We start from the raw sequence: 11,528 nt of genomic DNA, 5'->3' as shown, positions 1-11,528 counted from the left end.
CGGAGTGCAGTTTCGCCTCCTCTCAAGTTGGTATTTTTGGAGGCCATGTAATTGTCCTGTTTCTTCACTGAATAGGCCTCAGTAGGTTGGGTATTTTTACCCCTGTGTTATTGTAATTGGAGGACAGCTTAAAGGTGGAGTTCGGTGTGGCCTTTGATAGGCTTGAGTTTTGAGAGCGGGTTTGCTCTTTCTTAAAAGTTGATTGTGTGTGTCTCGAGGAGGCTTTATTAGGTAATTGGGAGCAAGTGTTCCTGGGCATGATTGGGGTTTTCTGCCCCTTTGTCGAATCTTGTATTTGGGTAAAGTTGGGCTTTCTGCTCAAGAACGGTGTGTCTGGCTCTCGGAGCCAAAATCCTGTAACACTGTAATTGTACATTCTCGATTTGTTGTTAGGCTACTGAGTACCTGTTATTTTTGTTATTTCTTGATCTTGAAAAGAAAAATATAACCTTGTTAAATTTTAAAATTAACTTTAATTTCGTAGATTGATTCCTATTCATCCCAGCACCTTCTTTCACCTCTAACTACCACGGAGAACTCCGTAACAATTATTATTATTATTATTATTATTATTATTATTATTATTATTATTATTATTATTATTATTATTATTATTATTATAATAAATAACTTGTGTTAGTATATGAATATTTGGTGTAACCAGTTTCCCAGGAATATTACGTCTTTTCAGTTCTGTAATATGGCCTACGTTTTCATTCCTCCCGTGAAGGAGGAGGCGGGTCTCTTAGACGGTGACGCCGTCTCTCAGGCCGGGAGATTTGTTACGGTGAAGGAAATGTGCGGAGAAGGTGAGGGGGTGGGCGGTCGTGGCCTATACTACGAACTGTCCCGGCATTCGACTTAATGCAGGAGAATGGAAAACCACCGAAAACCATTCTCGGGACAGCCGACGGGTGGAGCCAGGCGTGAAGTCCGGCACTGTGCCCCAGGCCCGTCTGCTGAATGCAGAGGCGTAGAGCCACGTCCAACTTTCCTCTGCTTGGTTGGCCGGTCAGAGTACAGAACTGTTGGACCGCGGGCAAGCCGTGGGCTCTTAAGTGACTAAACCCAAGGGACGAAACCCACTCTCCATCCACCGACGATATGGCCTATATTGCCATTGCTCTACTTACTCCAGCTTTCGCCTTCCAAATAAGTAAAAGGTTGTAATTATCTGAACCCAGTATTAGAATCTGAACGTTTTAATACACCCGTACTGTATTTCTGTATTATATGTATCACTTGCTCTTTTTATACCCAGATATTTTCTCTCCATCCATGAACCTGTTAACAAAATGTGCATTATATCTGGCAAAAGTAATAATTGTATGTACAATTCTTCTGTTCCAGCCTAGACTCTTTGATATTAATAAAAATATACGGCGAAGTTTTTTCTTAAAAGCATTAACCAGCACAAGTTATTTCGTATCATCAATCCGGCATGATCAGATAGCAGCACTAGCACAGGGTTTTCCAAGTGGTCTGATATTATAATCGAGTACGCCATTTTAGACAGTATTCGTATTTTTATTTGGTAATACTGATTTTAATGTGCATTTTAATTTATTTATTTCCAGTAGAGTTATCTCCTGATTTTAATAAAAATGTAAGCTTATAATCTCTGTGCATAGGATATTAGTCTATAAAAGGTTTGATTTTCACGGTCTGGTAGATCATATGTTAGGCGTATCCGTGTTTTTCCGGATGTCGTATTATGGTTTGGCATGACGTATGAATATTTTGTGCTAAAATTCTTACTGTTATAAAAAAATAAGTTTGAAAAAAATATTTAAATATTGGTTCAGATCTCGTGCTTTGTGGGTGATTTTTAAAAAAGGACAATGAGAAATATAATTTGATCAGTACTTCTGCTTGCATGACAATCCACGGCCATATTTTGTCAGATTAAATAATTTTCACGGTCTAATATTTTGGGCTTTTTATCGAGTTTTTAGTTTGCATTATAGTTGTAAATACACTGAAACATTTGTCGTGAAGTTGCTTCGTGCAGACAGTCTTCAAACACAGGTAGGACTGGAGTTTTTCATCTCTGTCTGTCACAACAAATTTATGTACAATTGCTTCCATAAACACTTTGCTATCATGTTTGATATAAGCTCTAGTAAATGTGACGTCTAATTGACACTTTGAGAAAACTTAACCACTAATTCTTGAAGTTGGCTACGATATCATACATGAAATGTATTTACCCTGGGTTATTTATTTTTCTCTACTGTTGTATTTCATTACCTTGTTTGAGCTGAGCCTATATCGTACGTAACTGAAAACTATTTGTGCTATTTTTTTTTTATTTTTTTTTATTTTAGAAATCACCATGTCAGCTGGGCCGTATAACTATTCTTATATTTTCAAGTATATCATCATAGGTGATATGGGAGTGGGAAAATCCTGCCTACTTCACCAGTTTACAGAGAAGAAATGTAAGTAAACGTAAATTAAGCCTGTTTCTTCTGGGAACTTGATTTTTGTTGTTGTATATATACTGTTTAGTCAGGGGTATTAGTTACCACTCTGAATTTGACTGAATTATGCAGTAGTTTGGATTTATTGCTTTATGTTAATCATCCTTTTTTTTTTTTGTAAATGGGTTTTATTTATTTTGCTTAAAAAATTTCTAATGGTGTTGCTGGCATGTTGTCTTGTCAACATCATTTCAACGAGATTGTTGCATTAAGGCGGTTTTTCTTCCTGTGGAATAGAAAGGTAACTTGAAACATAGCAAGTTAATTCGACTGTTTTAAATTCTAATTGCCATGAAGAGTACTGTTTGAATTTAGGTCATTGAATAGGCCTATAGTATGTTTTGTTCAAATTACATACATGGATTTACTAATGTTCTTGAATTTTTGGAATGCATGTTGCTGTTATGATGTACTTTGAAGTACCTGCAGCAGCAATAGTTACGCTAATCAGTCATTATACTTTTTGGGAGTCATTGATGTTAATTGGTAGAAAAGGCTTGGATATTCTTTTCCACTTAGGGAAGAATTTGAGGGTGAATAAGAGTCTATTATGGATTGATTGATTTAGGCCTATATAGGAAGCAGATAGACTGCTGAGAAGAATTACTTTGTAAGTCAGAAAAGTTACTTTATATTGAAGAGAAAAAATTTGTATCTAATCTTGTGGTTTAGGCGTGTATTGTCCACTATCAGTTAATTTTGCTCGTACCTGTCCATAACTTAGATAGTGCCATTACCTTGGGTATTCTCCACAGAATTTATTATCATTTCAATCTGGATTTGAACCTTAAAATTTTTCATACTTATGTGTCAAAAATAATCGGCTATGTACTATCGCCGTTACCATAGTAAACACGTTTGTAAGCAGGTTTGATGTTTGAAAATAATTTATCACTATGTACACAAGAACCTTGTTTATCCGGATTAAGTTGGACCAGAACTGATCCGAATGAACGAAAATCCGGATAATCCTGAAAAAACTAAAAAAACAAATAAGTAATATTATATAATCTAAGAACATAATTTGTACAGTAATACCGTTTTTCACTTTTACAAAAAATGTAAGGAGACTTTTCTTTCATTTATGACTGCTTTATGCACTAAAATAATGATTTTTTTCTGTTTTACATATGTATCGCGTTTGTGCGCAGCATGATCATGAAGACATTTTACTAACAACAGTTCTGCCGATGTGATTTCAGTCAAGGATTCTAAATAGGCCATCAGTTTGTCCAGCTGCATTGTTGACCCTCCATTGTTTCTTCTGATGGTGCGCTGGTGTCATTTTCAAATTCACCATCAGTGAATTAATAGTGCATTGCATTCAGAAGAGCGTGGGTTTGAATCCCACCTCGCCCGTCCTGGGAATGGTTTTCCACTGTTTTCCATTCTCAATACCAGGCAAACGCCGGGACGGTACCTTTCATAGACTGTGGCCGATGATCTTCGATGTTAGGCCCCTTAAAACAACAAGCATAAAGCATTACTTCCAATTCCTGTCCTGAACTATCCTTGGCGGAAAAGACATTCAAGAAGAGTCTACATCGTAAAAGAAATACTGTAAAAATAATACAATCCCACTATCGGCAGCCCTGAAGATGGTTTTCTGTGGTTTCCCATTTTCACACCAGGCAAATGCTGGGGCTGTACCTTAATTAAGGCCACGGCCGCTTCCTTCCAACTCCTAGGCCTTTCCTATCCCAACGTCGCCATAAGACCTATCTGTATCGGTGCGACGTAAAGCCCCTAGAAAAAAAAAAAAAAGAATCCATTCTCATTACATGGCCATACCATTTAAATCTTGATCTGATTATGGTATCTCATAACGATTCTCTTATTGGAATCTCTTGGCGAATCCTCTCGTTGTGGAACTTACCTGTCCTGGTTTTTTGTAGCATTGTCCGGAGTAGGAATTTCATTTCTGCAGCTTGGAGTCTACTTTTATCTCTGCCTGTGATAATACAAGCTTCAAGGCCATAGGTTATTATGGGCAAAAAGTAAGCTTGATAAAATGTTAGTTTGGCTAGTATTTGAATCTGGCCCTCCCAGGGAAGGCTTTCAACCTGATGGTAAAGGACAGTCCTCTTTGAACTCTGTGATTTCAGCATTTGATCTGTTATCTTCAGTCAGGACACTACTGAGGTATTGGAAGTGGTTAACTTCTTTCAATTTCTGTCCGTCTGTTGTGATATTTGCTCCTGATTTTGTCTGTTGACTGTCATAACTGTTTTCTTAAGGCTGATTTTAAGTCCAAATTCCTTAAAATGACAATTCCAAGCATTAATCTTTCCTTGAACTTCATCCTCATTACCTCCCCAAATTACCACATCAAATGAAAATGCCTTGAATGGTCTGTTCTTGCTGTGCTGTTTCACTCTTTTCATTATCTTATCCATCACTGTAATAAATAGTAGAAGTGACAAAGTGCTGCCTTGTTGCACGCCTTTACTTGTTACAAATCAGTTGGAATAGCCATTTCCTATCCTTACACAGCTTTGGCAGTATTTGTATAACATTTTTACTTTACTGATGAGAGATCCTGGAACGTTTCTCCTTCTCAAGCAATCCCAAAGTTTATAGCTCGGTATGCTGTCATAGGCTTTTTCTAGGTCCAGAAAGACAAAGATGTCATTTTGTCCCTTTTTCCAATGTTATTCGATTATCATCCTAACAGCAAAAATGAGATCTGTTGTTGATCAGGTATTTCAAAACCCGTATTGTTCTTTCTCAAGCTGTGGTTTGATGAACTTTCGTAATCTTTTTTCTATCATTTTCTCCATCAGCTTAAGTCCATGAGACAGGAGTGTGATTCCTCTATAATTGCCACGTATCCATCTACGTCCTTTCTTCAAGAGGGAGATCCCTTAGTCCAATCAGTCAGGATTTTTTCTTCATTCCACACAGCATTCATCACTCTAAATAGCCACCGAAGTCCATGAGTTTTAGCAGCTTTTGATCATGTCTGAGCTCATCTCATCAAGGCCAGGTGATCTGCCTTTGCTAGTGTTCAGAGCATTTTCAATCTCAAACCAAGTCAATGGGGATTCACTTTTTCCAGCCTTGTTCCCAGTATCCAATTCCAAATCTTCTTGAGTGATTTCTGCTGGGTCTGTTCCATAATACAAGGAAGGAAAATACCTTCTCATCTCTTTCCGAATGTGTTCCTCTCTCCACGTTATAATTCTATCATCTCTTTCCAATACTTTAATTGGTACATGAATAGTTATTTTGTTTTTTACAATTCTATACAGAAGCTTATTATTTCCTTTACTGTCTTCTACTAATTTGTCAGCAAATTCAAGCCAGTTTTTCTATTTCTCAGATATATATGGGTCGCACAGGTTAGAAGTTTAGGAAGTACTATCAAAGTCTCTTTGTAATGGGAAGAATATATAAGCAAACACAATATTTATCATAATCTTGTCACGAGGGAAACGGAAGAAAGACCGCGAATCCTTATTTACTCCATAGTTATTGCAGCCAAACACAGCACATATCTTTCCACTCATATTGAGAGGAGATATAAAGGAATAACACACAGTACTATTTACTTATGTCAGCTTACTGCAAACGCATAAATAACGCCAAAAACTTCACAAACAAATACACATGTTCTTATGACAGAATCATTAACTTCAGGTCACTCCGCTAGACAGAGCTCTAATCGCTGTCCCTCGATATCTCACAGACTGACGCGTATTGTCTCTACTGTATTTGACAGAAGTCCAGCAGATTTTCACCTTGGTTCCTGTTTCCAAAGCCATTTGGACCAATAACATTTTCATACCCTGTTCTATCAACACCAACTTGGGCATTCAAATCTTCCATCACAATTATATTATTCTCTTCAATATGCTCTTCTAGTTCATCCTGGAATGTGTCTTTCTCCTCCTGAGTACACCCAGATTGAGGGGCATATACTTGGATTATGGTTAGGACCTCTTTCCATATTTTCCATCTTAGCTTAATTATTCTATCATTAACATGTTCTATATCCGATACTGTCAGTTTTCTTACTGATTACAAATGCTACTCCATTATGGGTTCCTTTTCATGTCCATGCTAAACCCTTCCTCAATGATTTTACACCTTTCCCTTTTCATTTTGTTTCACTTAATCCTAGAGTATCAAACTTTCTCCTTTCCATGAGGTCCACTAGGTCATTTTCCTGTCAGGGTTATAATATTCAATGTTCCGATTTTTGTTTTATTCTTCCTCATGTAGATTTCCCTCTTAACATATCTTCACTGATTATCATCGGGCTGCCAGCCGTCATACCTAGCAGAAGTATGTGAGGATGTTGTCATTCGGGACTTGAATTCCATTGCATCTGAGGCTCTTTTTAGTTTTGATAACATACACCAATTACTCTCCTGTTGACTTGCTGGGCCTAACACAAAAGAGGATATTTTCTGTCCTAGCCTTTAGCAGTCCCCTGCCACATCTACAAGACAGCAGCTTTTTAGTGATTTTATGTGGCATTTCCTCCACAAAGGTTTCACTCAACCTCCTAAGGAGAACTCTTCTGCCCGTAGTCGTTGGTTCATCCTTAATTTGCCAGGTTTGGTATTAGCCGCCTGACCCTCGGCCAGACAGTCGCAGGTTGTACCGCCTTTCTTTTTTTTTTTTTTTTAATCCAATCAATCAATACGGAAAATGAAGCTTATAAATAATAAAATGTACCGCCTACTGTCACATACGGTAGCAGGATTTCTCTGACCACTGTGTATTACAGGAAAAACTCTGACCACTGTGTATTACAGGAAAAACAATCCTTCAGCGGTTGCATTGCAACCTGGAATAGCAAAATAAAACTGACAAATTTTAAGCAACTCGCTAAATGTTTCAATGTCTGGGCTAGATTTGAAAAACTCACATCACTGCTTATCTAATGTATATTTATCAATTTTGGAACTCCCATTGTAATTCTGAACATTGCAAAATTGGTCAGAGTTTTAGAATCTTCTGTCTCCACACCTTTAGATTGCAAATAAGTTAGTCTAGACAAGGAAGAACATCTTCAAATTTAATGTCTTTCATACTGTGAAGCTTCATGCATTGGAAACACTTATATTCTTCCATCATAGGGTTACTCCACTTCAATAGGTATTGAATGCACATTTCATTTTAAAAAATCACATGTTCTACAAATGCAATGCATTCTCTTTCAAAGCCATTTTCAGTGAGGGATTTCAGAAACTGTTTGCCTTTATGAGTCATAAATTTATTTTCCATCCTATTATAAAAGCTTACTTTGGTGAATATCCATCTTAGTTCACTTGAAAGCCAGGGTAGGGAGGGAGAACATGAGTGGATTGGTGCAACTTGCGATTGCATTTTGCAAGATTTCATCACTGACGAAATCAGAGCACATGTGCATTGAATAACCAAGTGTGTAAATGACATATTCTGACAGGGGTATCAAGAATATGGACAGAAATAGAGGAAGTTCAACAAAAGTAGGAAACTGAAAAATTAAGAACACAATATACAAAGAGCTGGACATTAAATAGCAAGCAATAAATGCCTGCCAGACAGAGAAAAGCATGGTTCAACCTATCATAAAATAAATTGTGTTACTGTAAACAATGAGCTATAGATCTAGATATTCATCTAACACAATTGTTGGATGTTGTGGGTCTACGTTGCCTATGATAAGTACCACTGTGAGGAATATCACGGTTCTGTGAGACTCCTGTCATTAGTAACGCTATGTGAGAAACACCATGGGTCAGCGTTACGTATGAGTGATGACATATGAGGAACATCATAGGTCTGCGTTACCTGTGAGTAGTACATTCCCTGTGATAAGTACCGCTACATGAGGAACACCACGGTTCAACTTTACAAGCGATTAGTTCCGTTATGAGGGGTCGGTGACCTGGATTTTGGACCGCTTTGGACAAGTATCATCAGTTTAGGATTTTGCTGTGGAAGCAGTCCCTTGTTCAGTTTATACAATTGTTTTAAGTTATTTTATGGGAAGGAATGCATAATCTTTAAGATTCTTAATAAACATTTCCATCTTTACAAAATCAGTATTTATTCTTCAAGACAACAGACATGTTAATTCAGGACATGTTTCGTCTACATTATGGGCATCATCAGCTGATAGGCAAAGGACAAGTTAAAATACAAGGATATTATTAACACATTTAAAAGAATAAAAATACGATTCAGTTGGAGATTACATCAAGTAAATTGCAACATTATTTCAAGAGAATGTCAAGCGAGAATGTTAAAACTAAAAAAACAGTGATAATGTGCACCACCCTTTGAGCCAGAGTTGTTGGCCTGAATTGGAATTTTTATACACATCCCACCCCAGCATACCTTGCCTCTCAGTTTCATTACCCATTTACTTCTGCAAGCCCATAAACGAGAACCTTATCTGGCTCTGTACTAAGTATAGCCATATTAAGCTATTCGTTGTCTCTGCAAGCCTCGCCTCGAATCCACTACCTGCTGAAATTTGGAATATGTCAGATTATATTGCACTTTAAGAAACAATGCAGGAAATGGTGTACAGTTAAATATACTGGTACAGAGTGAACCCGAACTCCTACATAATTTCAGAGGTTTCTCAGGTATACCTTCTGAGTATATTGGTACAAGAGACCTGTGGTCTCTGGTGGCTTGTTGCAGAGTAATAATGTAATCATGTTTTATTCTGTTCGTTACCCCAATCATCCCTGTTTACTTTTGCAAGAGTGAAAAAGCCTGTAATATGCAGTACAGTAACCAAAATGTACAACACACAACACAGAGTAATGCAACAACCCTCTGATGAAACATGTACACTTTTATCACAGTGTGTTCAGTCAGTTCTGTCAGTGTACAGTACCATGCATAACAAATGCAGAACTGTTCCCATACAGGTAACAACTCCGCGTTCTTGGCTTCCGGTGCGTTAAAATCCTGCAGGGAAAAATTCAGACATCCTGGTGTCTGTCAAGAACTAGCATTTAGGATAAGCACATTATTATTAGTATTATTATTATTATTATTATTATTATCATTATTGTTACGGGGCTACTCGTGGACCAGCAGAGGTGAAAGAAGATGCCGGGGTGAATGGGTCTAACTACAATGTCACGAATTAATTTAAAACTTTAACAAAGGTTATATTTCTTTAGAATTTCAGAAAAATCAACAAATAACAATGTAACAGGTACCAGTAGCAATAAACAAGTCTAGGAAAGACAAGATTGGTGGTATAAACAGATCTTGGGCTTCAAGCCCTCACTTTACAATTCCTGAGCTCCTAGCTCAAATTTACAAAAGATACAAATTTACACAAGGGGAGAAATCCCTCAATACATGGAGCGCTTGCTCCCAACATGCAATGTCCAGACTTCAAAAGGCATTCAGTAATCTTACTTTGAAAAAAAGCTAACAGGCTCTCAGTTTTCAAGCCTACTCAAGGCAACACCAAAAATATCTTACATCTTTTGGCCTTCCATGGCACAGCTTACAAATTGAAACAGGGGTATCTCGTACCCAACCTATAGGGCCTTCGTGTAAAAAGAAATAGCTGTTAGATAAATGGGCCGAACACAAAATGAAAGGAGGCGAATGCTTGCACTCCTAGATATGGATTCTCAAACCCTAAAGGGCACTGGGCCGATGAAACAGGGGCTATTCCCAAACTATGGAGGTGACTCGTATAAGGAAAAAATTTAAGACATTACGGAAAGGAAGAAAACCAGTTACAAAACGTAGTCACCTCAAACCAATATGAAGGGGAGCTCGAGAGGGTACATCACTCTCTATCCCTGATTTACAGTGAAAGATTTTATGAAGTTATTACATAAACTGGCAGAAGTTACACTTTCAGAAAAGTAGGTTACATAGTTAAAGTTCCGGACCTCTCCCTTGGGTTGAACTGCAGAGCTAGCAAGAAATAAAGATGTTAATAGGCCATTACCTTGTCGGTGTACTGCTGCCTGATGAAAGAGGTGCCTCCCGCCTCCTGCTTGACACACACACTAAGTTAGATGACAATCAATTGGCCAAGAGACGTGAAAATCCGCAGTTTATAAACCCTTGGGGAAAGTTAGAGACCTTTCATGAATAAACCAGCCACGCCCTCTCACTTTATTAGTGAATTTAAAAGTTACACTCAAAATCAAGGAAGAAGCCTGTGATAGGCGGAAAATTTAATTACAGAAATTCATGATTGGCGAAATTCAAAACTGGCGGAAAGAAAAGATAAATATTGCCAACCCAAAAATAAGGAACATTAATTAGTAAAAAAAAACCTTATGAATACAAAAGTTCTTTAAATCATAGTTCACCCACTTTGCACCAGGGTGCATGATCATAGTTTTTGTAGTGACATCTGTTGAATAAAGTTCAAACTTCTTGATGAAGGGCAAACAAAACAAGTAGAAATTCACACAGTACTGGAAACTTCACAATAACAAAATTACGTCAAATTGCTGTAGTGACATCTTCTGAGTGAAGGTTTAAGAAGGTCTAGTTTCAAGTTCACTGTTTCTCCTGCAGAGGAGTTCTTTTAGGCGCAAGATTTAAATGCGCGGCATTGGGGTGTACCTCCCGGTACAATTATTATTATTATTGTTATTATTATTATTATTATTATTATTATTATTATTATTAGTTATTCAGTGCAATACTGATACAGAGCTAATTGGAACAACAAACCAAACAAAATACAATTATTCTTTTAACAAGCCACTAGAAACCACAGGTCACTATACCAATATACTCTGAAGGTGTCCCTGAACATCTTTAAGTTTAAATTTTATCTGAACAGTCCACCTTTTCAGTACCGTTATTATGTAATGATTACATTAAATTTGTTGTGATAGTGGGAATAGTTTAGTTTCGGTTTTGACCGGCTATCATCAGCCATGAGACAAATTTATTTTACCAAGCTCAATAGCTGGAGTCGCTTAAGTGCAGCCAGTATTCGGGAGATAGTGGGTTCGAATCCCATTGTCGGCAGCGCTGAAGATGGTTTTCCGTGGTTTCCCATTTTCACACCAGGCAAATGCTGGGGCTGTACCTTAATTAAGGCCA

General features: G+C 37.5%; 1 protein-coding gene across 1 annotated transcript in view; it reads left to right on the top strand.

Moving 5' to 3' along the window:
* Positions 1–1,682: 1,682 nt before the first annotated feature.
* The window catches only part of Rab14 (RAS oncogene family member Rab14), a 95,354-nt gene continuing 85,508 nt past the window's right edge, over positions 1,683–11,528 (top strand). Inside the window, exons 1-2 of the mRNA XM_067145291.2 lie at positions 1,683–2,028; positions 2,328–2,441. Coding sequence (XP_067001392.1) covers positions 2,336–2,441 — 106 coding nt within the window. The 5' untranslated portion in view covers positions 1,683–2,028; positions 2,328–2,335. The remainder of the gene's footprint in view (positions 2,029–2,327; positions 2,442–11,528) is intronic.

This window comes from Anabrus simplex, chromosome 4, assembly GCF_040414725.1.
Source record: "Anabrus simplex isolate iqAnaSimp1 chromosome 4, ASM4041472v1, whole genome shotgun sequence".
Classification (NCBI taxonomy): Eukaryota; Metazoa; Arthropoda; class Insecta; order Orthoptera; family Tettigoniidae; genus Anabrus; species Anabrus simplex.
The sequence above is the reverse complement of the archived record's forward strand: the minus strand, read 5'-3'. Positions and strand labels throughout refer to the sequence as shown.